Raw genomic sequence first — 26,325 nt, forward strand, 5'->3', positions numbered from 1 at the left:
TTTCTTTTCTCTAAAATGCTATGTGTATTTACGCACATGGAATATTATTTTTTTCTTTTTTTCTCAATTATTGAGATATAATTGACAGAAAGATTATTTTTAAATACTGCTACCATTTCCCTCGAGCTGACTGGTTGATATTTATTATAGAAGAGCTTAAAGGAGAGACTTGAGCTGGAGTTTCCACCTTAATGGAACCATAGTGTGAATATAAGCCTTGGGAGTATGCAAGGCTATTTGAGGTAACCCTGGAATAAAGTACCATCTGTTTGGAACATTTTAAAATGCTAATTGAGAACCTAGTTTGCAAAATATTCAGTTATATTAAATTGTTAAACTAATAAAGAAACTCGGTGAATAATACGGATTTCTCTGACAAGCTTCAGAAGTATAACAGTTAAAGAAAAATTCACAAATGAGGTAAAGATCAATTTACTGTATAAATATGTTAACTTTCTTGGCTTTATGGCAATGACCTGAAATAAAACACTGATGATAATGGTAATCAAACTGAGTTTTTTTTTAAAGTTTGAATTATCTAGATAATCTCACAGGGAAAGGAGAAGTTCCAGATGTGGTCTATAAGTTTTTATTTTTCTTACCTTTCATATATAACCTGGAGGATTTTCATCATTTTTCATGGGAAGATTGGATGTGGGAAGCAATATTTGATAAAATATTATTTAGAAATTTATATTATAATGAGACTACTTGGCAGTATCAAAGGGTGCAATTAGGTTGATGTTATTAGTCTAGTTTCTTAGATCTTGGTGAAACAAGTAATAAATGGTCTAGGTATTCAAGAATAATGCAGTCATGCACTAGATGAGGATAAACATCTCCACAGATTGCTTGTACAGGAATTGACCAACCAAACTCGATCCATTTTGCCCATTCTTTAGGAAAACTGGAATACAATTTCTCTCATTTTCCCTTTATACTGTAGTTAATTATACGAACCTCTGTTTGCCTTTATGTTTATCAAGTTCGGGATGATTTTATCTCCTCAAATGAAAACTTGGATTATCTCATGCCAAATTTTTTTTTTTTTTAATTATTAGCACCTTTAATTATTATTAATTTATTTATTTATTTATTTGGCTGTGTTGGGTCTTCATTTCTGGGCGAGGGCTTCCTCTGTCTGCGGCAAGCGGGGGCCACTCCTCATCGCGGTGCGCGGGCCTCTCACTATCGTGGCCTCTCCCGTTGCGGAGCACAGGCTCCAGACGCGCAGGCTCAGCAGTTGTGGCTCACGGGCCTAGCTGCTCCGCAGCATGCGGGATCCTCCCAGACCAGGGCTCGAACCCGTGTCCCCTGCATTAGCAGGCAGACTCTCAACCACTGCGCCACCAGGGAAGCCCCAAACATTTTTTTGAAAGGGTTTTTAAAAAAAAAATAACAGGCAGTAATTGAGAACTTACTGTGTGCCAGGTGCCTTTCTTAACACTCCAGCATACTTTAAGTCATAATTTTGAGGTGGTAGGGGTTATTTTGTTGAGTAAAAACATCATTTGTTACTTTTTGCCTATTTTTTTAATTTTAGATTTTTTTTTCATTTTTAAAGGTAGTAAAAATTTCTCTTATTTAGTTTGACTAAAAATGTGATCGTATGTGTCTATATTGTCAAATATATATTTATCACCCTTGAACCTAATATTGCCATAGTAATATGTTGTAATATTACAAGTGGAACACTCTTAATTGATTTTATTGGCTTGGGAAAGTTATGATAGGATGCATGTTGGCAATATGTACCTTTGAAGTTCTTATATTAAGTTTAAGGAAATTGAATATTGGGAATAATGATGAATTAATTCTTAGTAGTGATTTTTTTCCCCCATAGCATTCATCTAATTACAGTAAATTTGAATATATAAAACCTCACTGGTCTGTGTGGGTTTTGTTTGTTTCTTATAGTGTTTATTCCTTTTAAAAACCAAGAATTGCTGAAGTGATCCTGTTGGTCTATGAGTCGGTCTCAGCTAAATGATTCAGTCTGCTCCCCTGACCCTTTCTCCCCTTGTACTTGATCTTTCAGGTTGAACATACTTGACTTTTTTTCCAGGTTGAATTGACCAAAGCAATGGTTATGGAGAAGCCTAGTCCCCTGCTGGTCGGGCGGGAATTTGTGAGACAGTATTACACACTGCTGAACCAGGCCCCAGACATGCTACACAGGTAAGACCTTTTTTTCCCCTGAGTATCATCTAATGCTGTGTTTTAGTGTGTGGGTACTTATCCTTAAGATTCTCTTATTCATCATGCACCTTCTAGGGTTACTGCATAAAAGTGCTTTGTAAGTACCAAAAAGTGATGGTTGTTCAAATTATGTAATAGTAGAATATACAAATATTATTTAAAAATTATTCTAAGTTGCCTATACATTATCAGAAATGTAATGCTTGATAATGTAAACGTATAATTTTTGTGCTTTTGATTTTGTTTTCCGTTTTGCTGTTTTTGGTGAATCATGAATTATTTAGTAAGAATGTATTGAAGAAGATGCAAGAGTGTTCCTTTAATGACATACTTTTGTGTTGATATGCTAACGATTTTTCTATGTAGGTGCAAATTTTTTTATTATACTGTGTTTTAGCTTTTTCATTTGATAATCTGTGATCATCTTATAAGGGTAGTACATGTATCACATTTATTTTGTTACCCACGAGGTTTTCATTTTCCAGAGGTGTAACATGTTTTAATCCCCTAATGATGAATATATGTAAGTTGCTTCCATTAGTTCCTCTTACAAACAGTGCTGCATTATACAAAGCTTATACAAAGTTTGTTTATGTGGACTTATTAGAATATTTTTTAGAAATTCTAAAATGTGTATTTGTTGGACCAGAACTATTTTTTCTTCTGTATCTTGCCAGTTTGCATATTGGATACCACATGATTATTAGGTGTAAAAGAATGTTTTTAAATTCGTTTTGAGTCCTTGTTCTGAACATGGAAAGTATCACTTGTGTTTTTTTTTTTTTAAGGCTTTATCATTTCCAAAACACTTTTACCTTTTTCTTCTTGATCTTTATAAAAACCTCTTAGTAAGGCATTGTAGGATAGTTAACTTCATTTTACAGATAAAGACACTAAGGGGTTAAAAATTTGCTGGTACTCACACACCTATTAAGTGACAGAACAAGTCCTAAACCTTTCTTTCCCCCTTTTTTGTTGTTTTTTTGGTCAATTGTATTCTGTGCCTTTAGAAGTTAGATACATTTGGAATTTAAAGTGGAGCAGGAGTTGAAACAAACTAACCAAATACATTTCTTGTCAATATTGTTATTTACTGGTTCTAACACATCTGTTTTTCACATTTCATCTCTGAGGTACATTTTAGATGCAATGAAAAGTGGATTAGCCAGCAGTGAACTGATTGACTGGCTGATGTGCAGCCTTTTAATAACTTTGAAAGTTGAAAGGTACTTTTGGGATCCTTAAGGCCCCAGATCTGTCCCTTTTTTGGAGGAAAAAACAATCAGGATGTAGAATGACATGTATGGGCTTATCTGTGAAAAATTGTTAATTTGGAGTACAAGTGTCAAGAAATCCTAAAAGTGATTATCCCCAAGTTAGGGTATTTTCTGTGTGTCAGTGTGTGTGTTGGGGTGGGGTGTTGTTGGCGCTTCCCTAATTCAGTATTGTTGTAATGAAAACAGGACAATTTTGAGGACATAGGTGAATTAAAGCTATGAAGATTTAAGTCTGAAGCTCTTAATGCATCAGCAAAAATTGTTAAACTACTCCTAAAACCCATCTGCCTGAGTTACTGGGTTTTTAATGGGAACTCATCACATGCATTCTAAGATATAAAAGGACTCTCTAAGTCGGTAGAGAGTATAGATGTCCTCATCTATATCAAGACTACCTGTGGTCTCCTTGAGTGAAAGCAGGAACTTTTATTTTAAGTGGCCTTCCTGACATGAACTACAAGATCCTTCCCAACATGATCATCCTTTCCTGAGACCTGAAACTTGTGACTTGTAAAAATTCCTTGACCAGATTCATTCCCATTCAGCAAATGTGACATGTAGGTGATGCATATATGATTGCATACAAAGATGAAAAAGAAAACACATTGCTGCCTCCAAGAATGTACTAGTGAGACAGATGGGTTCAAACATGAACAGTAAATACCTGGTCTTAGGATACTTGAAGATGACAAGTATCTTTCTGTTTTACAGATTTTATGGAAAGAACTCTTCTTATGTCCATGGGGGATTGGATTCAAATGGAAAGCCAGCAGATGCGGTCTATGGACAGAAAGTAAGCATAACAAGCTTCGTGTAGGCTGTTGAGCAGCTAGAAAATAACCCATAGAATTGAGGTGGATACATGCTTGATACGTTTGTTGATATTTAAAGATCAAATTTCTCAACTTCTGTTTAGAAATTTAGGTATTCAGTAACTACTTGGTTTATATGATAATCATTGAAAAGCTTATAATGTCACTTTTGTTCATTTTGTATGATATATTCTGAAGTTTTTTTATGTTGGAAGATAATAGGTTTTAGCATGGGGATCATCTATTGTAAACATTTTAGTTATGTTAGTTAAGGACAATAATTTTAATAATTAAGGTTAAGGTGTCATTGGGAATATACTGTACTAAGACAAATTACAGTGGGGTCTGTGTAGTTTGTAATTTAAATGTGCACAGGTAAATGCTCTATCTTTGTTGTGTTAGAAAGTTTTTTGTTGTTCTTGGAGATTCTGCATTCTCTTCCCTCGATTCCTTAGGAAATCCATAGGAAAGTGATGTCACAAAATTTCACCAATTGCCACACTAAGATCCGTCATGTCGATGCTCATGCCACCCTGAATGACGGTGTGGTGGTCCAGGTGATGGGCTTGCTCTCTAATAACAACCAGGCTTTGAGGAGATTCATGCAGACGTTTGTTCTTGCTCCTGAGGTATGAAAAAAAATAACAATGAAAGGTTGTACATGTCTTTTTAAAAACTGTTCATTTTGAAATTTTAAATATATAGAAAAGTTGAAATAATAGTGCAGAAGTACTCTTACATATATCTTACCTAGAGCCACATTTGCCCACACATTTATAATTCTTTTTCTATTTACCTATCATTTTTAATTCTAAACTATTTTAAAAGTAAATTGGAGGACTTCCCTGGTGGCACAGTGGTTAAGAATCCACCTGCCAATGCAGGGGACATGGGTTCGATCCCTGGTCCGGGATGATCCCACATGCCGTGGAGCAACTAAGCCCGTGCGCCACAACTACTGAGCCTGCACTCTAGAGCCCGTGAGCCACAACTACTGAGCCCTCACGCCACAACTACTGAAGCCTGCACACCTAGAGCCCATGCTGCACAACAAGAGAAGCCACCTCAATGAGAAGCCCACACACCACCACGAAGAGTAGTTCCCACTCACCGCAACTAGAGGAAGCCCGTGTGCCGCAACGAAGACCCAGCACAGCCAAAATTAGATAAATAAATAAAATTAAAAAAAAAAAAAAAATTGGAGATATTATGCCCAGTCATCCTCCAGTACTTAAGTGAGCACTTCTTAAGAATAAGGATTTCTCTTCCATAACCAAAGTACAGTTATCAAATTCAAGAAGTATTTGTAATACAATTATCCATCTATAGTCCATATTTAAATTTTGGTTATTGTCCCAATAATACAAAGAATAGTAATTTTTTTTTCCTTGTCCAAGATTCAGTTCAGGATTACACATTGCATATAGCTGTCATGTCTCTTTAGGCTCCTTTAATCTGCTATAATTCATTAATCTTTTGTTTTTCAAGACGTTGTTGTTTTTAAAGAGGACAAGCAAATTACCGTGTAGAATGCGTCAGTTTGAATTTTCTGATATTTCCTTATAATTAGTTTTAGGTTATACATGTCTTTCAGTGCCTCACATTAGGTAGCACTTGATGTCATTTAGTCCCATTGTTAGTATTACTTAGTTAAGGTGATGGTCACCAGGTTTTGCCACTGTCAAGTTAGTGCTTTTACTTTTCTCATTAGTAAGTAAATTGTGGGTTCTTCTTTGAGACTGTGCGTATACTTTGTTCTTCATCAAACTTTTAGGCGCTAGTTTTAGCATTCATTGATTCTTGCCAGAATCAATTGCTACTCTGATGGCTACAAATGGTGATCATCTAATTCTTTATTTATTCGTTGGCATTCTACTGTAAAGAACTTTGCCTTTTCTTCTGTCTATCATGGGGTCTTTGTTTATTTAATGGATTTAGTTAATTTTTTATTGATTTCTGAAGTGTCCTAGGATCTGCTAAGTGTGAACCCCTTCAAGCGGGTTTCTGTTTTTTTTGTTTGTTTGTTTTGGGGGGTTTTTTGCGGGGGGGGGGCAGTTTGTGGCACAGATGTTTCAGGCTCACCTTGCACTCTCCCTGCTCCAGCCACAACCCCAGTTCTGGAGTCAGCTGTTTCTTCAAGGAGCCCTGTTTTTTTTTTAGTTATCATGCATATGAAAGGACTACAGGTTTATGTTGATTAATTGCATTTGTACTGCCTTCTCGACTGGTCCACAATGAACAAAGTCAGGAATCCTATCTGTGTGAGCATGTGGAAGGGGCTCCAAGAGGACCTGCTGACTAAAAGTTTTCTCTAGCATTACTCGTCAGATAATTTTCTTTTGAAGGGTAGTGAATCTAAAATCCCTGTCATTTTACTGTTTGCATATAAAATAACTCAGTTGTCTATTTGAAAAATTACATGAAGTCGTTTTAGTCATGATTTTTAGAGGAAGGCTTAGATTATCTATAGTGTTAAAATTGTTGATGGACTTCTAAATATTCAAGGAATCATGGGATGATTATTAATTATTCTAAATTTAGTTCTTTTTTGCCTTTAAAGAGGACGATCCTAACATTACCATAGTATAATGGATTGTTACATAAACTGTCTCATTTAATATTCAAAGCTCTAAAGTATAAGTTGGTATCCTTCATTTTGCAGATGAAGAAACATCCTTAGAAATTGAATGACTAGTAAATGACATAGTTGGATTTCAACGTAGGTGTTTCATACCTAGGGTAGGCAAACCTTTTTAGCTACACGTTTGAGTGCTTGTGTCAATATTCTTGGATAGAGATTTAGCGAATTTTAAAATATCTGTTGCAGTTGGTAATATGTATTTATTGTTCAAGAAATGATTTGAAGTCTGGGCTTTGGCATCTTAAATACTTAGAGTTTGTCAGTTTTTGGATATTCACCTGGTGGTATTTTAAGCACACAGTATGTAATGGAAAGCAGGGATCCTTTCAGCCTTGACCTTATTGGCATTTGGGGCTGGGTGACTGCTTGCTGTAGGGCTGTCCTGTGCGGCGTAGGGTGTCTGGCAGCGTCCCTGCCCTCTCCTTAGTGGTTGTCAGCTCTCCTCCCCGATGGGAAACCTGAAATGTCTCCCGAAGTTGCCAAATGTCTCCTGGGGTGGGCAGTATTGCCTTTAGTTGAGAACGATGGTGTGTAGGGTGATGTGGAATTTTAAAAGTTTGCTGAATAAATGAAAACTTTCTGTTGGCATTGCAGGGCTCTGTTGCAAATAAGTTCTATGTTCATAATGATATCTTCAGATACCAAGATGAGGTCTTTGGTGGCTTTGTCACTGAGCCTCAGGAAGGTAAGTTACTTGTCTAAATTTTTTTGGATGGCATCAGATTGACCTGAAGAGACTGTAGGTTTCTTGAATGTTTTCATAATTCTCTGTATCTTTCATTAGTAACTTTTAATTGTCAAGGCTTAAGAAGGGTTGGAGATTTTAACCTACTCGAGGCTGATAGGTTAGTCTGGTTAGTCTACTTCACTGATATTGGTAGAAGACATCAAACTCCTAAATCAGAAGTAGACAGGTTATTACAGCAACAATAGTAGCATCTTGGCCATAGTTTCCGTAGGACACTGCAGAAGTTTAGATGATACCTGCAGTGCAGTGGGGTGCATTACTAGAGTGGAACCTAAGTTTCAGCAACCAAAACCTTATAATGGGGTAGCAGACATGCCTGCCCGTTGCTCTGGAGAGAGACGCCGTTTTCCGAGAGTGTTGCTGTATAAATATTCTTAAAAGGTAGTCTGGAACAAAGGTTAGCCATTGCCTCAGCTGTAAGATGTGCAGAAACACAAGCGACCCATGGAGAATTGTCTCTAAATGCTAAGAGTAATTAGTATTTTAGTGTTTTCTGTATGACTCGGAATTCTAAGTGCTTTGTATTTATTGTATAATATAACAGCCTTACAGATAAGTATTTTAGGAACTATTGTTCCCTTTTAATAAATTAGGGCACTGAAATGCACGGAGGTCATTTGCCTGATGTCATATAGCTAGTTAGGTGGTAGAACCTTCGTTGGATTGCTGGCAATATGACCTCAGACTCCATGCTTATAACCAAAACATTACATGGCCTTAATTCTGTCCTTAAAGCCTACGTCATGATTTTACCCAATTTTCTTTATCTTTTTATGTATGTGTACTTTTCTTATTTCATTGCCTTTTTTATCATGATGAACATTGTACAAGTGAATATATTTGTGAGTTAAGTGAGCACAAATATGTTAAGTTTCTTTTCTCATTTAGAATCTGAAGAAGAAGTAGAGGAACCTGAAGAAAGACAGCAGACACCTGAGGTGGTACCTGATGATTCTGGAACTTTCTATGATCAAACTGTCAGGTAAGGAAAACTTTGTTCATCTGTCCAGAGCTGCATGAGAATTTGAGTTGTTTAGTCTTTCTGTTTGTTGGAGGGCAGCCATAATGCTCAGAATTATCTCAGAAAAAAGTGATAATTTCCCAGAAGAAAGGTTTTGCTTTTGGTATGTAACATAAATATATAACTTGTTTAATATAGATTGCAGTCTGAGGACTACTTAAATAGTATCCATCAGTTGCTTTTTGGTTTGGTTTTATCAAGTATTTAATACATCAAGGCATAGCTTTAAGTGCTTTTGAGATGGAAGATGTGCAAGGACTTAGACATAAATTGACAGAAATTCAGACATGAGTTAAGTAGCAATCAAGAACTTCATTTATTAGCTCAGACAAATGTGTGACTGTATCTTAGGTTGTTTTTAATCTGCAACTGGAACAGAAATATGTTGGATAGCAATATAAATTAATATTTACTCGTTGCCCTGTGATACCCTTAATGTTAATATTCAGTGCTTAAAGGATACTTTCAAATGTGTCTCAAGGTGTGGTGATGGGACTGACTTGACTCATCTGGGTTGCTGGTTGAAAATGAAGATTTGTTGTCCTACCACAAACCTACCAAATTAGAATTTCCGGGGGGGAAAGCATCTGCAGTTTGTTAAAGTGACTTATGTGGAAGTTTAAGAACTATTCTGAATCACAACTGACGGTTTTTTTCCTCCAAAATTCCTCGTGTGTTTTTATTATGAGAAAAAGTTTTGATACTACAAACCACATAACATAAAATTTACCTTCTTAACCATTTTTAAGTGTACTTTATAGTAGTGTTAAGTATATGCACATGATTGTGCAGATGTCTAGAAATTTTTGTCTTGAAAAAACAAACTGTACCTTTCCATCTCCCCATAGCCTATTAGAGTTTTGTGATATGTGATAGGTAAATTGTAATAATTTTGGGATTCTGAGAAACACTGCTCTGGTTCATTTTGATCTGTTTGATGCATTTGCTTAATCAGAATTTAGCAAATCTGACTGCAGTTAAGATTTGCTCACTGAGGGCTTTTCTAAAAAGTTGTCTTGTTTTAATACGCAAATACATAATTCTTAGATCTTTTTGGGGAGGAGGGAGCTATGTTTTTTAGGTTCAGGTCTCTAGGAATTTCTTGCTAAATCAACGGAAGCAGAATGATATTTCTCAAATTTTACCATGAAAGCAATGACTTAGAAGAACATTTAGAAGAACCTGTTGCTGAACCAGAGCCTGATCCTGAACCAGAGCCAGAGCAAGAACCTGTGTCTGAAGTCCAAGAGGAAAAGTCTGAGCCAGTATTGGAAGAAACTGCTCCTGAGGATGCTCAGAAGAGTTCTTCTCCAGCGCCTGCAGACATAGCCCAGACAGTGCAGGAGGACTTGAGAGTATGCAATGTGTCTTCATTTTTATTCCATTTCTATTTTTAAAAATCTCTCTTCTTCTTTATTGTTGCTTGGTTGACTTTTGCAGGTGCATTTTCATATTGGTTGTTTAGGGAAGTTTCTTCCATATTGAGCCATACCTCAGATAAGAAGTAAGATACATATTGCTTTATAAAATCAAAAGTAGTTTTTCCCCTCCTCTAAGGAAACTTGAATACTTTTTAGGCCAGAAATTTCAGGTGCTATTTTATCACTGCATCAACAAACCTTCTTTTTAATATTACATCTTTCAAATTGCAGATTATTGTGTGCTTGTTAAACAAGTGATAGTCTATCTTTAAAAAATAACATGGCACAACAGACTTTTCCTGCCCTTTTCTATGAAATCTAATTGAGGACAACTTTACAGTAGAAGTAGAAACAAATTGCTCAAGTATAACTACTTTTCTAATTAGAATACCTGATTAGAAAAGTTTGAAGATTTTCAGTTACTGTCCCTGAGTCACATCAAGATGATAACAACTGAACTAACAGAACCTCTACAGTTGATGCTCTTTGAAGGAATATGTTTTAGTGCTGTATTTATGGGGCCAGGGTTCTTGTAATGCCGTTTGTCTAACAGTTATTTCAAGTGTCTTTGCGTTAGGCATTGTTCTAGGTGTGGGAACTGTCAGTAAAGTAGGTAGAGTTCTTGGTCTCTGAAAGCTTCTGGGTGAGTAGGAAAGAGAAATGGTGAAATGACTTTAGCTTGCAGGTGGAAAAGTAGGTTGGCTGGATTGAGAATGGATGACAAGTTAGGTGGCTTAATTATAGTAGTTCTGGAGAGAGGTAATGATATCTTGGATTAGGGTCATGGCAGTGGAGATGGAGAAGAGATTTAAGAGGTAAATAACAGGATTTGGTGATTTTGGTATTGATTGAAATAACTCAAGAAGATTCTAAAGTTGGTGTAATTGGGTTATAGATTGAGAGAATCATAGAAGGAAGAGCTGGTTTTGGAAGGAGAATTTTCTTTGATTCACAAACTTGAAATTATGTGAAAGTAGCCTCTCATACTTTGCTGATACTTGATGATTGGTCCTAAGGAATTTTAGTACTAAATTTTAAGTAGTGGGGAAAAGGAATCTCAAGTTACTTATAAATTCCATCTTGCCTTTGAAAATGAGATGCACATGTAATAATACAAGAAATCAAAAGCTAATACCTTTTTTTAAAAATAAATTTATTTATTTAATTTATTTATTTTTGGCTGTGTTGGGTCTTCGTTGTGTGTGGTCCTTCTCTAGTTGCGGCGAGCGGGGGCTACTCTTGGTTGTGGTGCGTGGGCTTCTCATTGCGGTGGCTTCTCTTATTGCGGAGCACGAGCTCTGCATGCCCAGGCTTCAGTAGGTGTGGCTCGCAGGCTCTAGAGCGCAGGCTCATTAGTTGTGGCACATGGGCTTAGTTGCTCCGGGGCATGTGGGATCTTCCCGGCCCAGGGCTTGAACCCGTGTACCCTGCATTGGCAGGCAGATTCTTAACCACTGCACCACCAGGGAAGCCCAAAAACTAATACCTTTTATATTGTTGTGATAAGTAGTGTAATCAACTGATGTTGGTGTGTCCCCTTAGACCTTTTCTTGGGCATCTGTGACCAGTAAGAACCTTCCACCCAGTGGAGCTGTTCCAGTTACTGGGATACCACCTCATGTTGTTAAAGTACCAGCTTCACAGGTGAGTTTCTAATTAAGCTTGCGTATTAGGCAGATTTACTTGTATTTTCGTGTAATGTGATTTCACAGAGGTTTAATGAATAAGGCAGAGGAGAAGGGTACAAGGTGATTTTTTTTTTCATTTTTGAATTTTATTTTATTTTTTACACAGCAGGTTCTTATTAGTCATCAATTTTATACACATCAGTGTATACATGTCAATCCCAATCACCCAATTCATCACACCACCAGCCCCCGCCCCGCTTTCCCCCCTTGGTGTCCATACGTTTGTTCTCTACATCTGTGTTACCAGGTGATTTTTAATGTGTTTTTTTTTTGGTGAGAGAACGAAGGAATTGTCATTTTCTAGTTTAAACCTTATTGTTAGCTAGGATACTTCACAAGAAAAAAAGGTAAGCTTGCTTTGTTCTTACACAAAAGTTAACGTTATACATTTTTTAGCCTCGGCCGGAGTCTAAGCCTGAATCTCAGATTCCACCGCAGAGGCCTCAGAGAGATCAAAGGGTGCGAGAACAGCGAATAAATGTTCCTCCCCAGAGGGGACCTAGACCAGGTGAGAGCTCAGAAGGGTGGCTTCTTTAGTCTGAGCCTGTTGAGGGTGAGAGCTTGTTTTGGGAGGGCAGTTGATGTTTGTGTGTACTTAGATTTTAAAAAATATGTTGTGGAGTTAATGGAATTGCCTGTATTTAGGGGTAGAGAGAACTGTTGAATGGAACAGTCACTGAAAGGTGTCTTCTTTCTCATTCCTTGCTGTTTTTGTTTCCTCTTCAGTCCGTGAGGCTGGTGAGCAAGGTGACGTTGAACCCCGAAGAATCGTGAGACACCCTGACAGTCACCAACTCTTTATCGGCAACCTGCCTCATGAGGTGGACAAATCAGAGCTTAAAGATTTTTTTCAAAGTAGGTTATTGAGTTTTAAATACTAGATTCATTTAATACAGTGCTATCCAATAGAAACAGAAGATGAGCCACATGTATAATTTTAAGTTTTGTAGTAACATTTTAAAAGGCAAAAAGAACCTGGATAATTTAATTTTAATAATATTTTATTTAACCCAGTGTATCTAAGACATCATCTTAATATGTACAAACATGAGATACTTTCCATCAGCCTATCCTAAGTCTTTGAAATCCAGTGTGTATGTTGCACGTAGGGCACATCTTATTTTGGAGTAGCCACAGTTCACATGCTTTGTAACCATGTGTTACTAGTGGCTGTCATTGGACAGTGCGCGTGTAATACTTAAAGGAAATATTCTAAGTTATTTGAGAATCTGTGTTCCACTTGCAGATTATGGGAATGTGGTGGAGCTGCGTATTAACAGCGGTGGGAAATTACCCAATTTTGGGTTCGTTGTGTTTGATGATTCTGAGCCTGTTCAGAAGGTGCTTAGCAACAGGGTAAGCAGTTTTTCCTCTTGATTTTCTGTATCTTTGGTCTTTTAATGTATTCATCCTTAAAACTATGTCTTGTATGTAAAGCACAGTTTATTCCAACATGTCTGGGTAATATTTTCCATCATGTTTAACCATTATTAAAAGAACTGCCTGGGAGTTAGAAAAACAAAACTGCCATCTAAATAACGTACTTTTTGAATACGTGCATGATGGAGAATGAAATAACTATGGTAACCAATGCACTGAGATTTATGCAATTCCTTTCTTTGGTAGTGGCTTCTGGTGTAAGTGATGAATTAAATATTATGTTATTTTTAGCTAAGATAACTTAGAATCAGTTTGTTTACCAGGTATATTTGTAGTCTTCATATATAACTGTTGGGGTATAATTATGAGGAGCTTCTTTTGTTCTATAAGCTGTCTGGGTTTGGAGTCACCCTACCTTAAGTCACTTTTATTAACAGTACTTTCTCTAATAGAGGGATTTGTAGAATCAGAATCTTATTTCTGTGTTCTTAAAGAGCCCTTTCCTTCCCCCACGTCTTTCATTAGCAAAAAACACTTTCTTTAGTAGAAGAACAAAGGTGTAAATACTGTTAATTTACTGAGATGGGTGTGGGAGTTTTAAGACCTCACTTTTTTTTCAATTGAGGTGAAATTCACATAACAAAATTAACCATTTTAAAGTGTACAGTTCAAGACTTCCCCTGTTGGCGCAGTGGTTAAGGATCTGCCTGCCAATGCAGGGGACATGGGTTTGAGCCCTGATCTGGGAAGATCCCACACGCCGCGGAGCAACTAAGCCCGTGTGCCACAACTACTGAGTCTGCGCTCTAGGGCCCGCGAGCCACAACCACTGAGCCTGTGCACCACAACTACTGAGGCCTGTGCACCACAACTACTGAGGCCTGTGCACCCTAGAGCCTGCGCGCTGCAGCAACTGAACCCATGCACCACAACTACTGAAGCCCGTGTGCTCTAGGGCCCATGTGCCGCAACTACTGAGCCTGCATGCTGCAACTACTGAAGCCCATGTGCCTAGAGCCTGTGCTCCACAGCAAGAGAACCCACTGGAATGAGAAGCCCACACACCACAACGAAGAGTAGTCCCTGCTCGCTGCAACTAGAGAAAGCCTGCACACAGCCATGAAGATCCAGCGTGGCCAAAAACAAATTAACAAAACAAAACAAAAAATTTCATTAAAAAATAATACAGTGTGCAATTCAGTGGCATTTAATACACATTGTTGTGCAACCATCACCTATCTAGTTGCAAAACATTTTCATCAAAAATAAGTCCCTTACCCATTAAGCAGTCTTTCCCCATATCCTCTCTCCCCAGCCCCTGGCAACCACTAATCTGCTTTCAGTCTCTGCCAGTTAAAACTTACACATTTTATTAACCACGTTAGTTAGAAATGTTGTAGATGATTATTTCCCAGAGGTTCTCCAGAACCTCTGATGTTCTCCAGAATGTTAATGGGTATATTACAAAGTTTAATGTTGTGGTCATAACATTAAGTTAGCCTTAATCTGAAATGTACATTATCTATCAAACTGTTGGACCACTATTTTTGTGAAGCATCTCCTGCAAAACCCTGAGAAGTGTGGAGAGAATAATGGCTTATGTCACCAAGGACACAGAATACTGAACCCAGAGATGTCCAGTAGGCTTTGTTGATAAATCCACCACTGAGCATGCAATAGATCCAGGGGCCACACTGTTTGGTGCAGCCTTGACTTTGTATTTTCTTAGATGGTATGATACTCCAGTGGGGCCAAACAAGGTCAGGCCTGATAGCTTGCTTCCAGTTAATTATCCAAGATGAGGGCTTTGGTGTTTCATTTAACCCCTGTGGGTAAGGCATGGCATCGTTATGCATAGGAATTGTTGAGGTAAATTTCCTCAGAAAGTAGCTGTATGTCTGCTACCTTTTTTCATTCAGATTGCTTCTATCCTTGTGATACCTCCTTAGAGATATCTTCCATAACTACCTTTTGAAATATCCGCAGTCCTAACCTCTCCTTATCTTTCAGACTTTAAATGATTTTATTTTTCCCATTGTATCTAGAACATTACCAGGAACAGCACTTCACATTAATGTGTGTGATTTATATGCTGTGTATATAAAATATATATATATATATAAATATTGGTAAATTTGTGTTAAAATACTTACAAATGTACAAATATAAGTATATATTTAATCAGAATTTAAAATTCACTTTAGAGTCAGAGCTCAAAAGAGGCTCCCCCGCCCCACCCCCATGCAGGTTTCCTCACATGCACTTTCAGATCATTCCTGTGTACTCTGGTGACTTCAGATGTAGCTTGCCTTTCCCTCACCTCACTGTATTGGTAGAAGTCTACCGTACTCCCTTCAGGAATTTTTTTAGACTTCTTTTTTTGTTTTGGTTTGTTCTTAATTTTTTAATATTTATTTATTTGGTTGCACCGGGTCTTAGTTGCGGCAGGCGGGCTCCTTAGTTACGGCTTGCTGGCTCCTTAGTTGCAGCAGGCGGGCTCCTTAGTTGTGGCTGTCCGGCTCCTTAGTTGTAGCATGCAAACTCTTGCTTGCAGCACGCATGTGGGATCTATTCCCTGACCAGGGATTGAACCCGGGCCCCCTGCATTGGGAGCGCAGAGTCTTAACCACTGTGCTACCAGGGAAGCCCCCTTCAGTAATTTTTTATGAGTACAGAAGTAGCTTGTAGAATATGACCATGGTGTCTGACCATGCTGTGTCGGTTCAAAGCTTATGCTTTCCTGTCAGGATGCCTTGGTTTACATTGCTCTTCTGTCTCTCACTAGCCTTGCGACCCGTGCAGTCTTGTTCCTTAACCTCCCTGGCGCATAGTTTGCTGGTCTCTATAAAATAGGTGTGCTAACAACCTTGAAAGGGTTGTTGTGAAGATTAAATGAGATAATAAAAGTGAAGTATATAGAATACTTCTCTGCATAGTAAGTACTGTTAGATATTTATTTTAAAAAATATTACAGTAGAAAACCACTGAGTACCAGCAAGGAGCGTAAATTGAGTTCATTGGAATCTTGAGTAACCCTTTGTTTTCTGTACTTCTCTTGGCAAAAAAAGAAGCCCAAGACTTAGTGGGAAGTAACTTTTTTTTCCTGCACTAAGATCTGGTATCTTTATTATCTTCAGTATTTTCCCAAATTCTGTTCAGGCAAATAGCATTTTAAGATTATATTTAGATAAAATTCATGATGTTTTTGAGACGTATATGTACTTTGCATAAACATGTGCAGCAAAGTCTTTCCACATTAGGTGATGATGGGATTTTATTCTAAGCCTCCCAATCCATGGAGAAAGTGGCAATTTTTATTTATATTCTGTTTATATAATTCTGTGGGAATATAAGATGTGCTTTAATAAGTACAAAGAGAGAGTTACTCTGCTGCACTGTTTAAATTGACTTTTTGACTTTTGAACTAGGTTGCATACCTAACTGCTTTTCCATGTATCTGTTAATGGGAAAATTATGTGTTCTGAGTTTGAGACAAAAACTGCACTGTGAGAACGTAGCTGATTTGTAAGCTGCTGGTTCCTTGTTTTGTCTTTGTTTTATAGCTTTGTTTTGTCTTTGGTAGTCAGTAACCCATAAGCACTCTGTGTAAGTCTGTTCACCTTGGTTCTTACAGCCCATCATGTTCAGAGGTGAGGTCCGTCTGAATGTGGAAGAAAAGAAGACTCGAGCCGCCCGGGAAGGGGACCGCCGAGATAACCGCCTTCGGGGACCTGGAGGCCCTCGAGGTGGGCTGGGTGGTGGGATGAGAGGCCCACCCCGTGGAGGCATGGTGCAGAAACCAGGATTTGGAGTGGGAAGGGGCATTGCTCCAAGGCAGTGAATTGCTCTTCACCGATCTTCAGGCAGCAGTACAAACCCTAGCTCCCACAGAATGGTGAATTTCTTCATCCAGCCTTTGGTATCTCGGAATCTGATCCTAGTCTATGATAAACTGCTTAAGTTTGTACAATTCTACTTTTTGTGTTACTGGTGTGTGCTCCTTCCCCTCTCACCCCCACCCCCCCACCTTTTAGTCCTTCACTTCCAGTTTTGTGGAATGATATTTTAGGGAAAACGGATTTTTAAAGAAGAAAAAAAAAAAAGACTGCATTTCCTTGCTTTATTTGCATATACAGACTGGATTTTTTTTTAAACAGTTTCCCCAAAGGAATGTGTCTTGCTTATTACTGACATTTGGTATGTTTCATTCATTGGAATATTTCTTACTTATTTTCTACATGTTTCAAAAGCCTGTGAGAATTACAGGATTTGATAAACATTTTGAAGGCAGGAAGACCCCAAATTGTCTCTTCTTTGAGAGTCATGACTACCTTCTGGTGTGGAAAAATTGCCATTGGAAAAATCGACAATTTAGATTCTCTCTGGTATGGTTAAAAACTGAATAAAAGGTGTTAGTAGAGTTTTTCTTTGGATACGTGGTCGCAAAACAGTTCCAAAACCTACTGTTTTTACCATTGAAATTTAAACTGTGAGATAGGTTTTAAATGTCTAGAATGCAACTGATAAGCTTTTCTTGAACTGTTAGATTTTTTTTTTGAAGTTGAGTTTTTTCATGTTTAATTTGTATTTGTAAAAAAAAAACAAACCAAAAAAACCCCAAAAAATTTCAAAAATCTGAATAACACAAAACCAGAGCAAAACTGTTGTGCCTTCTATTTATCTTTGATTCCAGTCTTGGCAATTGTTTAAAGAAAAATAATAAAAAAAATAAACTTAGATTTGTTCTCATAGGTTCAGAGTATGTTGGGAATTATAGACTCCCTCTTTCACCCTGAATGTCTTATGTTCATTTGTTATGCCTTATTCTGAAATTGAGTCTCAAACTGGAATGCTTTTGAGGTCAGATGCTTCTGTAGAGTTCCTTTGACCTGAGTAGTTCAGCATTTGTATTAAGTTTTATTTCAGTGTCTCTTCAGAATCCTAATCATGGCCCTTAAGAAAGAATGTGACTTTAATATTGGACTTTGCTGGTGTGCTTGAGTGTGCACTAGTTTTTTTTCTGAAATCATAGCCATATGGTAAATTTTCTATTTTGTTATGGTTCCCTTTTATTGGTGGGCATGCAGTGGGTGTTTCTTGGAAATGGCCAATTTTTATTAAAATGTTTCTGGAAGAAAATTTAATCTGGCAATATAGACTAATACTCGTTTTGCATAGTATGTTACTGTTGAGTGCTCTTTGGGAGATGGGTGAAGGTTTTGTTTACACGTTTGTGAAGCAAGCCTTTGCGTGATAACTTGTCATTAATTGAAGGGCAATGAGGTTGTCAAATTTAACTTATTTGTTTTCTTAACAGTATTCATCTTTAGGACTATTGTTTGAGGATAGAATATTAGTAGGAATAGGAATGTTTGTTTTGCTGTTACTGGGAATCTCTATGTTTGCTGAAGGGTGTAGCCTTAAACTAAAATGAAGTTTGATGTTATCAGTTGACCCTCAGTACCTCAAATATTTGAAAATTGGCAACATTTCTTTCACATAAAGAGACTTATATAACTGAGTCACATGGCTGTGTTTTGGGTCAGTTTAAATAACTAATTGGTAACCACTTCATTTGGCCCAGGCTAGTGATAATTGGAAGAAATTCAGCTTGTACTTTCGTAGCTTATATTAAGCTTGTGGTAGAAAGAAGAAAATTTAGCCTGAGTTATTTCTGAGAAAAAAATTAAGTTGCAGTAAGTGTTTGGTGATAAATTATAGATAACCTAGAAACCATTTTTCATAAGTGAATACTAAACCGTACATTTCAAAATATTCTTCCTCCTTAGAACAGAGCTTTAAGGGCACTAACTAGGTGCAGTGTTTCTCAACTTGGGGCTGTTACTGTATCCTAGAGGACATGCAGAAATGTGTGGGATTTTTGGTGGGTTGGGGGTGGAGGGAGATGCATACCCTGCATCTAGGGTTTGCTGGGTGGGGGCCAGTGGTGCCAAGTGCTCTTTGAAAATGAAGCAACCCCATTGAGAACACAGGTAGTCCCGACTCCTGTAATTCACGGTGGGTGGAATGGTGGACTAGGACAACTGCAGGGAAAGTTGTCCTTCCTTTGAAATAGAGCCTCAGAAGAATAAACAGATTAGCAAGTAAATCTCTCTCAGGAATTATAGGAACAACTACTGTAAGGAATAATCTCAGCTTTCCTTTATCTGTACCAATTGTGTGCTTTTTTTTTAATTTGGAGAGGTAGTAGCAATGTACTAGATGCTGCTTGTAATTTATTGCAGGGGATTACTGCATAATTTCAGAACAGAAAAGGTTGCTTCAGTAATTTCAAGTTATCATAATTGGGATATTATGGTGTTTTGACTAGCATTGGACTTTATAAATAGGATTTAGCATCATGGTTAACACTATTAAGTATCCAGCTATCATTGATTACATTATTGCTGATGGAATAAACATGTCCCCCTAGATACACATATATTCACATATTTCACAGTTAGAAAGTGAAAATAAAATAGATCAGGGCAAGATTTTCTGTAGACAGCATCAACTTGTCACATTCAACATAATTTTTCATCTGTAGGAATGGCCCAACATGCAGTTCTTTCCTGAGTTTAAAACCCTTCACCCATGAATATTTTAGCTAGGTAAGACTAGTTTGGTTCAGTGGATCTCTTTTAAGATCTGTTGAAAATAAATAGATCTTGGCTGTACAAAAATAATTTTGTTTGCTTTTATGCTGAGGTTGGGCTTTACTTGTGTCTCCTGTGTTCTCAACTTTTTGAGCTGTTGCTATGGAGCAGTGAAATGGATAATGCAAAAATAATTATTTGGCTTTGGTTGAGTAGGTTACTACCACAGTGTTAGTTGAATTGCACTTTAGTTTTAGGTTAGACAACTAAATTTTCACAACTATAACCCTGTGGATTAGGTGCGATTTCTCCCAAAGTAATAGATGAAGAAATGACATCAGAGGCCTCAAAGTCATCCATGTAGCTTAGGAGTTTTGGCTTCCAAAACTCTTGCTTTTTCTCTAGAACCATAATGCCTACCTATTTATATTTGAATGACATTGGGGGCATAGGGCATGAAATAACTACAGTATAGAGACTTGAGTCTGCAAACATTCAGATCAAGGTTAGCATTACTGTTCTCCATTTCCTTTAGGGTAAAGTAGGTGCGTAAACATTGATTTTGTAGGGCTTTGCAGACTGTTTGGTAACACAGTAACATTGAGTTACTAGATTATTTTCTCATCTGGTTTGATAGTACATTTAGTATAATTTAATCTAGATATGGAAGTAATATTTTTATCAAAGCGTCATACAGATGAGTTTATAACAGTTGTGTTTTGCTTATAACTGCCATCCTCTGATGCTTTTCTTCATCCCTTTTATATTTGAAAACCTTTGTAGAGTTTAATGATTTAGTGGAAAACGTGGCACTTTATAGAAAACAATTTGTTCGAATCTATATGAAAATTTCTTTCTGTGAGGTTTAAATTTGTAGACCATTGTTCATGTTGTGGCTTATTTTAAGTAAATGATTGCATTTGTCAAATCTACTGATCTAAAAATATCTTTTATATTAAAGTTTTATTTTTGTGCTACTTGAAAGAATCTCTGCAGGAACTGCATACAAATTAGATAATTGTTGAACTTTTAGTTTAACAATTTTGAACCTTGTAAAAGAAGCAAGTTCAGCATTTATTTGAAATTGGGGTTCTAGCTAACTGCCTAGTATACCACAGATGGGCAGTGGACAGTTAGAGGTACTCATTCGCAAATGTTTTAGAAACCTTAAAGAATGTGTTAGCAACTTAGCAATGTCTTGTGTGGGATGGGGTTGTAGGTTAAAGTTGCTCATCAAGTAATGGCCATATTGTACTAGATAATTAAACAAGGATTTGTGGTTTTAAGGTAGTAATACCTTTTAGAATTTGTGTTTACTGTAATATCGAGGTTCTGGGGACCATAGATAGGCTTGTGAACTCTTGCTAGACTGAATTAAGGAAGAAATGGTGGCACGTGTGAGATAAAACTTTTATTTTCATTCTTTTTAGTAGATATGTATCTAACTCAGGATGATGCTGAAATTAGACTGCTTTGCTCATGCTTTCATGAAGCAGTCTTTCATAATGGCCTGAGTGAGTTGAGTGAGAAGTTGATTAAAGGTGGCCTACAGCCCTTAACCACTTTTGCTTATGATTATGCTTATGTATTGGCTTAGAATCAAAGTTGTTTTCCTTTTTTTTTTTAAACTTATTTTTGGCTGCGTTGGGTCTTCGTTGCTGCGGGCGGGCTTTCTCTAGTTGTGGCGAGCGGGGGCTGCTCTTCGTTGCGGTGAGTGGGGGCTGCTATTCGTTGCGGTGCGCGGACTTCTCATTGCAGTGGCTTCTCTTGTTGCAGAGCACGGGCTCTATGCACGCGGGCTTCAGTAGTTCCGGCGCACAGGATTCAGCAGTTGTGGCTCGCGGGCTCTAGAGCGCAGGCTCAGTAGTTGTGGCTCATGGGCTTAGTTGCTCCGCGGCATGTGGGATCTTCCTGGACCAGGGCTCGAACCTGTGTCCCCTGCATTGGCAGGCAGATTCTTAACCACTGTGCCACCAGGGAAGCCTCTGTTTGTCGTTGATTGCATGACTTTTGAAGTCTCCTCTCTTCCAGTTTCCACTTGAACCTGGTAGCCTTTTTTAGTTCCCAGTGAGAGGAAAATAGTATTGGAAATCATTTCTCCTCTTAACTTCCATAAACCATGTGAACTGAACAGTTACAGAAATCCATACATGTTTATTACTTTGAAATGTGTCCAGTGTCACAGATTCCTAAGGGACTTGTATCCATCCACTGTGTCTTTGTTTTTTAAAAAAGTAAGCGATGCTTACCAAAAATTCACTGTTGAATTACTTTAGCAAGTATTTATTTTTCGGAAACCCATTTATGGGAAGTTTGCCTGTATTATTGGTAGTAGTTAGAGGGATGATTATATCATTTAATATGTATATAAACAGTTTTAACTATTGCTATATTAACCACTTTGGTTACTGATAATCTCCCTAAGCTTTGTTGTCACCTGTTTGACTTTGGGTTTGGTTTAAATTCTTAAATGTTTTTATGAGGAGCGTATGTACCCTGATTTGGGCCTTTTAAATGAAGACATAAGGAAGTAGGAAAGAAGAAGGGACTTCCTTTCTTTAAAGATTCAGTGTACACTTTAAAAAGATTATGCAGAACACATGATGTTAAAAATAAATTTGTATAGGTAGATGTTGGTTTTGAAGAAGAGTGGGGTGGGCGTGGAACTTAGCTGATGGGATAGGAATCATTTATGGTTTATATAAAAGAAAAAAATCATAATTTTAAGTGAGAAACATCAGAATAGTTCCATAAAGTTTTTCTTCCCATACTGATGGTTACCACAAGAAACAGGAGACCCCTGGAATTCTTAGAATATTAGTGCTGGAAAGGACTAAGGTGATTTGTATAATAACCCCTTCAGTTTTCAAAAGATAGATGGCCCAGATTACTAGTACAGAGTTTCAAGTCAGTTTAAAGCACATTCGGGAATTGCCAATCCTGCCCTATGTTCGCTCTAGTAAGCCAGAGCTATTAAAGGGTAGGACGTGGGGAGAAAAGGGAAGGAGCCACATTTTATATGCTTACCCCGTTGCTTCATTAGCTCAATTTTCATACCCAAGTTTTCTGTTTTCTTAGAACTGTTTTAATGCCCAATTCTACCAGGGCCTGTTGTCAATAAGGACATTAACTTGTGTTCCCCTCAGGGATGGGTTTACTACTAGCTGTCAGAAAGCTATTGGGTATCCTAATGTGTTAATAGCTGAAACTCAGCTGTAATTTTCTCCTAAATCCTTCAGCATTTTGCATTCTGTACATTGTGGTGCTTTTTCCACCTTGTATTGTTATAACTGTAAGCTCCTAAGGGGCAGCAATTTGGTCTTAGGCATGTACCCTGTTCAGTGCCTGGCAGCACCATGTTTGAATCAGGGTCCTAATCTTCCTTTCCAATGATTTTCCCTGTTCTTCATGAAAGGATGCTCCAGCCATGCTGAACTACTTACGGTTCCTCTAACAAGCCAGGTATGGCTGATTCCGTGGCTTCAAGTGCCTTCACTTCCCTGAAGATAGACTTGCATCTGCATTCTCCTCGCCACCCCCATCTCCCCCAAATCTCTTACCATCAAAGCCATTTTTTTCAAGGCCTAGTTCGAGCTTTTTTTTTTTTTCTCCCCTAAGAGAAAAGATGTCTTACGAGAGGGTAGCCCCCCTTTAGGGGTTGATTTGTGCAGAATTTGAAGTGAGGAACAAATTTATTCTCATCTACTTTCCTTACACATTGTCCCTCCTGTTTGAAATTCTGTCCCAACCTTCATTTTAAAATGTGTTCCTAGAATACTTTATCCCTTTCTCTTAGCTAATAACTTACCCCTTCAACCTAGAATTAGAACAGACCTACCTTATGAGACCATAATCTCCTGGAGGACAAGGACTTGAGGATTAATCTCTGTATTCCTCCTTCCTCCTGGAGGTACATGAAAGCATCCGTAAATGATGATTCACTCAATTAATAAATCAGTGTATTTCTGTTTTCTTTCTCACAAGGGAGGCATGCCTAGAGATCAGACTTAATTCAGTAAATTATAGGCACTATGCGTTTCCTAGTGGAGGGGATTGTTGGGAAATTTTGAGGGATGGGTAGAGGAGGGAGGAAGTCACCGGTCATTTTGAAGTACTTCCATCCCTGGTCTGGGCAATTAGCTATTTCTTTCTGATTGTGCCCAGTATATCCTGGGCACTTTGTGCTTATGCACAAGAATTGTGTGCGCCAAGTTTCAATTCCCAAACCTACTCTGTTCTCAGTTTGTCATCACCCATGCCATAAGTCTAAGTCACCTTAGACTTACGTCTTAGTCATCTTAGACTCAGTCATCTGCTTCTTGTTTCTTTACTCCTCAAATCCAGTGTCTAGCTAAGTCCTGTCAGTTCTACCTCAGCAGTCTTTCACATCTTCCTCCTCACTTAGATAATTTCAGTGACCTCTCAGCTTCCTTGACCTCTTCTTATTCCCAGCCTACTTTCTACACGATATTAGATACATCTTACTGAAACCTAGCTCTGACCATGTATCCCATGTATGTGTTCTATCCTCCCTACTAGACTGTAAGCTCCTTATGGGCAGGATCTGTGTCTGAGTCATCTTTGTATCTCCCATAGCACCTATCAATAAATATATCTTGAATGAACAGCATAAAGCCTTGTCTTAAGTGAAATGATGTTTTCCAGATGATATGTAGGTTTCTCTCGGGTAATGGGGAGATTTCAAAAGTTCTCCTAATATACAGTCGGTTAACTAGTAACAACTATGAGTTAACCACAGGGAAAATTTCAGAAAACTTTAATTTTTTTTCCATTGGAATCAACATGGATATGTGTATATGGATGGTTCAATAAATATGTTTTTATATACATGTATCACAGAAATTTTACATTCCATCTTCAAACTGCAGAAATAGATTTTTTTACAAGCCAAAAAATAACTGCCATAACATTTATGACTTCATGCAAAAAATGGGGAAGAATAAGGGACAAAGGGGAATTAATTGGTTGTTCAAGGTTAAGAGTCCAGTGAGAAGTAGAAATGTACAATAGGAAACGATTGCTTACATGCTGCTTAAGGTGGTAGCCAAACAAATCCTTAACTGCAGCATTAAGGCCATACCAAGTTTATACATATATACAAAGAAATTTCCATATAAAAGGCATACTGTCACATTTTCTTCCAGGAAAGGATGAGGAGCTTTGTGACTAATCCTGACCCAATTTTCCAGGCCAATTAATTAAGATGTCCCCAGGTTACTTAGAAATGTCTTCTGCTTTGGCTAGCTGTCAGTTACTGCTATGTGGGCTTGTGACTTTTCGTAGTCTCTTACAGGGAAGTATGAATCATCTTGAACCTCTTCCATCATGGGTGATCAAGCACTTTGTAGCTTAACTAACACTGCCCAGCCCAGCATAGTTTTTACATCTCCCAAAAGTATTGTAATTTGCATTTGTCTTAGCTGTAACAGACTGTGTAGCCAATGATGGCATTGTGACCTGAAGAACTAAACAGTGCCTTTCTGTTCTTTGGGGTTAAAGTAACTTTTTGAATAGTTAAAGTGTAATGAACCAAAGTGTGAGGTTTCAGGTAACAACCCCTGGAGTTGTTGACAATTAATAATCAACTTTTATCCCCACAGTGTCACACATTTAAGTTGGCAGCTACCTTTTTGGAAAAAAGGAAATGTAAAATCACTTGCAGAAATATCGTAACATGGGATTTGCTCTTCTGCCTAAATATCAAGTCAGGCAACTTTTAAGACAAAGGGCAGATTTTTTGTGCAAATATCAAATGAGTGAAATGGGGAAAACACGGGCAAGTCCTTTGGAGATGACTTCCAGTTATGCAGAAGTCATTTGCTTTGGCAAGGTTGGGGGGCGACTCTTGAGATTGGCCCATTTTAGTGGATGAATTGTCCAAAAACAAAAAAAAATTAACTAAATCTAAGATAAATTATGAAAATAAAATACAGTGACTGACTTTGAGCCTTTATTTGATGATGTTACCACTCATTTTGGAGTGTTTTAGATCAGTCTAACACTGCTTTTTCATTAATGTTGTCTTAGCTGTGAATTGGATATCAAGTAGTCATGTTCGTCCCCAATTCTTTATGGGCCAGTTTCCAAGTAGGGCCCAGGGTATTCACAACAACTGTGGCTGCAGGGTAATTCATCTCCTCCCGTGGGTTCCCTGGGTCAGTCAAGTTTGAGAATGAGGTCTCTGGAAATGGCTTGTTCTGGGAGAGGACCAAATAATGTGTGATTTGGGAGCACTTTAGTATGTTTGAACACTTAGAAAGTGAGCAGTCACTATCCTTTCCAACTGCGTTTCACCCAAAATGACACTAGTTATTTACATTGCAGTAATTTGCATCAGTTCTAGATACAGCACTTTTGGACTGATCCAGACAATGAGACATGTGGATCCCCTTTGGCAACCTTGCTGAGAGGCTTAAAAGCATTAAGAGTTTTGTCTTGGACACTTCGTAGTTCATGTTGTACACATCAAGTCTAATTACAGCAGGGAAGATGTGATTGTGTTGTTTTTCAAGCTTATTTGG

The 26,325-nt window shown here is 37.8% G+C and overlaps 1 protein-coding gene across 1 annotated transcript in view; it reads left to right on the forward strand.

Moving 5' to 3' along the window:
- G3BP1 (G3BP stress granule assembly factor 1) overlaps positions 1–18,721 on the forward strand; it is a 31,895-nt gene extending 13,174 nt beyond the window's left edge. The window contains exons 2-12 of the mRNA XM_061189889.1: positions 2,066–2,178; positions 4,188–4,269; positions 4,744–4,917; positions 7,524–7,614; positions 8,566–8,659; positions 9,852–10,053; positions 11,662–11,763; positions 12,204–12,315; positions 12,534–12,662; positions 13,054–13,163; positions 16,822–18,721. Coding sequence (XP_061045872.1) covers positions 2,084–2,178; positions 4,188–4,269; positions 4,744–4,917; positions 7,524–7,614; positions 8,566–8,659; positions 9,852–10,053; positions 11,662–11,763; positions 12,204–12,315; positions 12,534–12,662; positions 13,054–13,163; positions 16,822–17,028 — 1,398 coding nt within the window. The 5' untranslated portion in view covers positions 2,066–2,083 and the 3' untranslated portion in view covers positions 17,029–18,721. The remainder of the gene's footprint in view (positions 1–2,065; positions 2,179–4,187; positions 4,270–4,743; positions 4,918–7,523; positions 7,615–8,565; positions 8,660–9,851; positions 10,054–11,661; positions 11,764–12,203; positions 12,316–12,533; positions 12,663–13,053; positions 13,164–16,821) is intronic.
- The last annotated feature ends 7,604 nt before the right edge of the window (positions 18,722–26,325 follow it).

This window comes from Eubalaena glacialis, chromosome 4 (assembly GCF_028564815.1).
Source record: "Eubalaena glacialis isolate mEubGla1 chromosome 4, mEubGla1.1.hap2.+ XY, whole genome shotgun sequence".
Lineage (NCBI taxonomy): Eukaryota > Metazoa > Chordata > Mammalia > Artiodactyla > Balaenidae > Eubalaena > Eubalaena glacialis.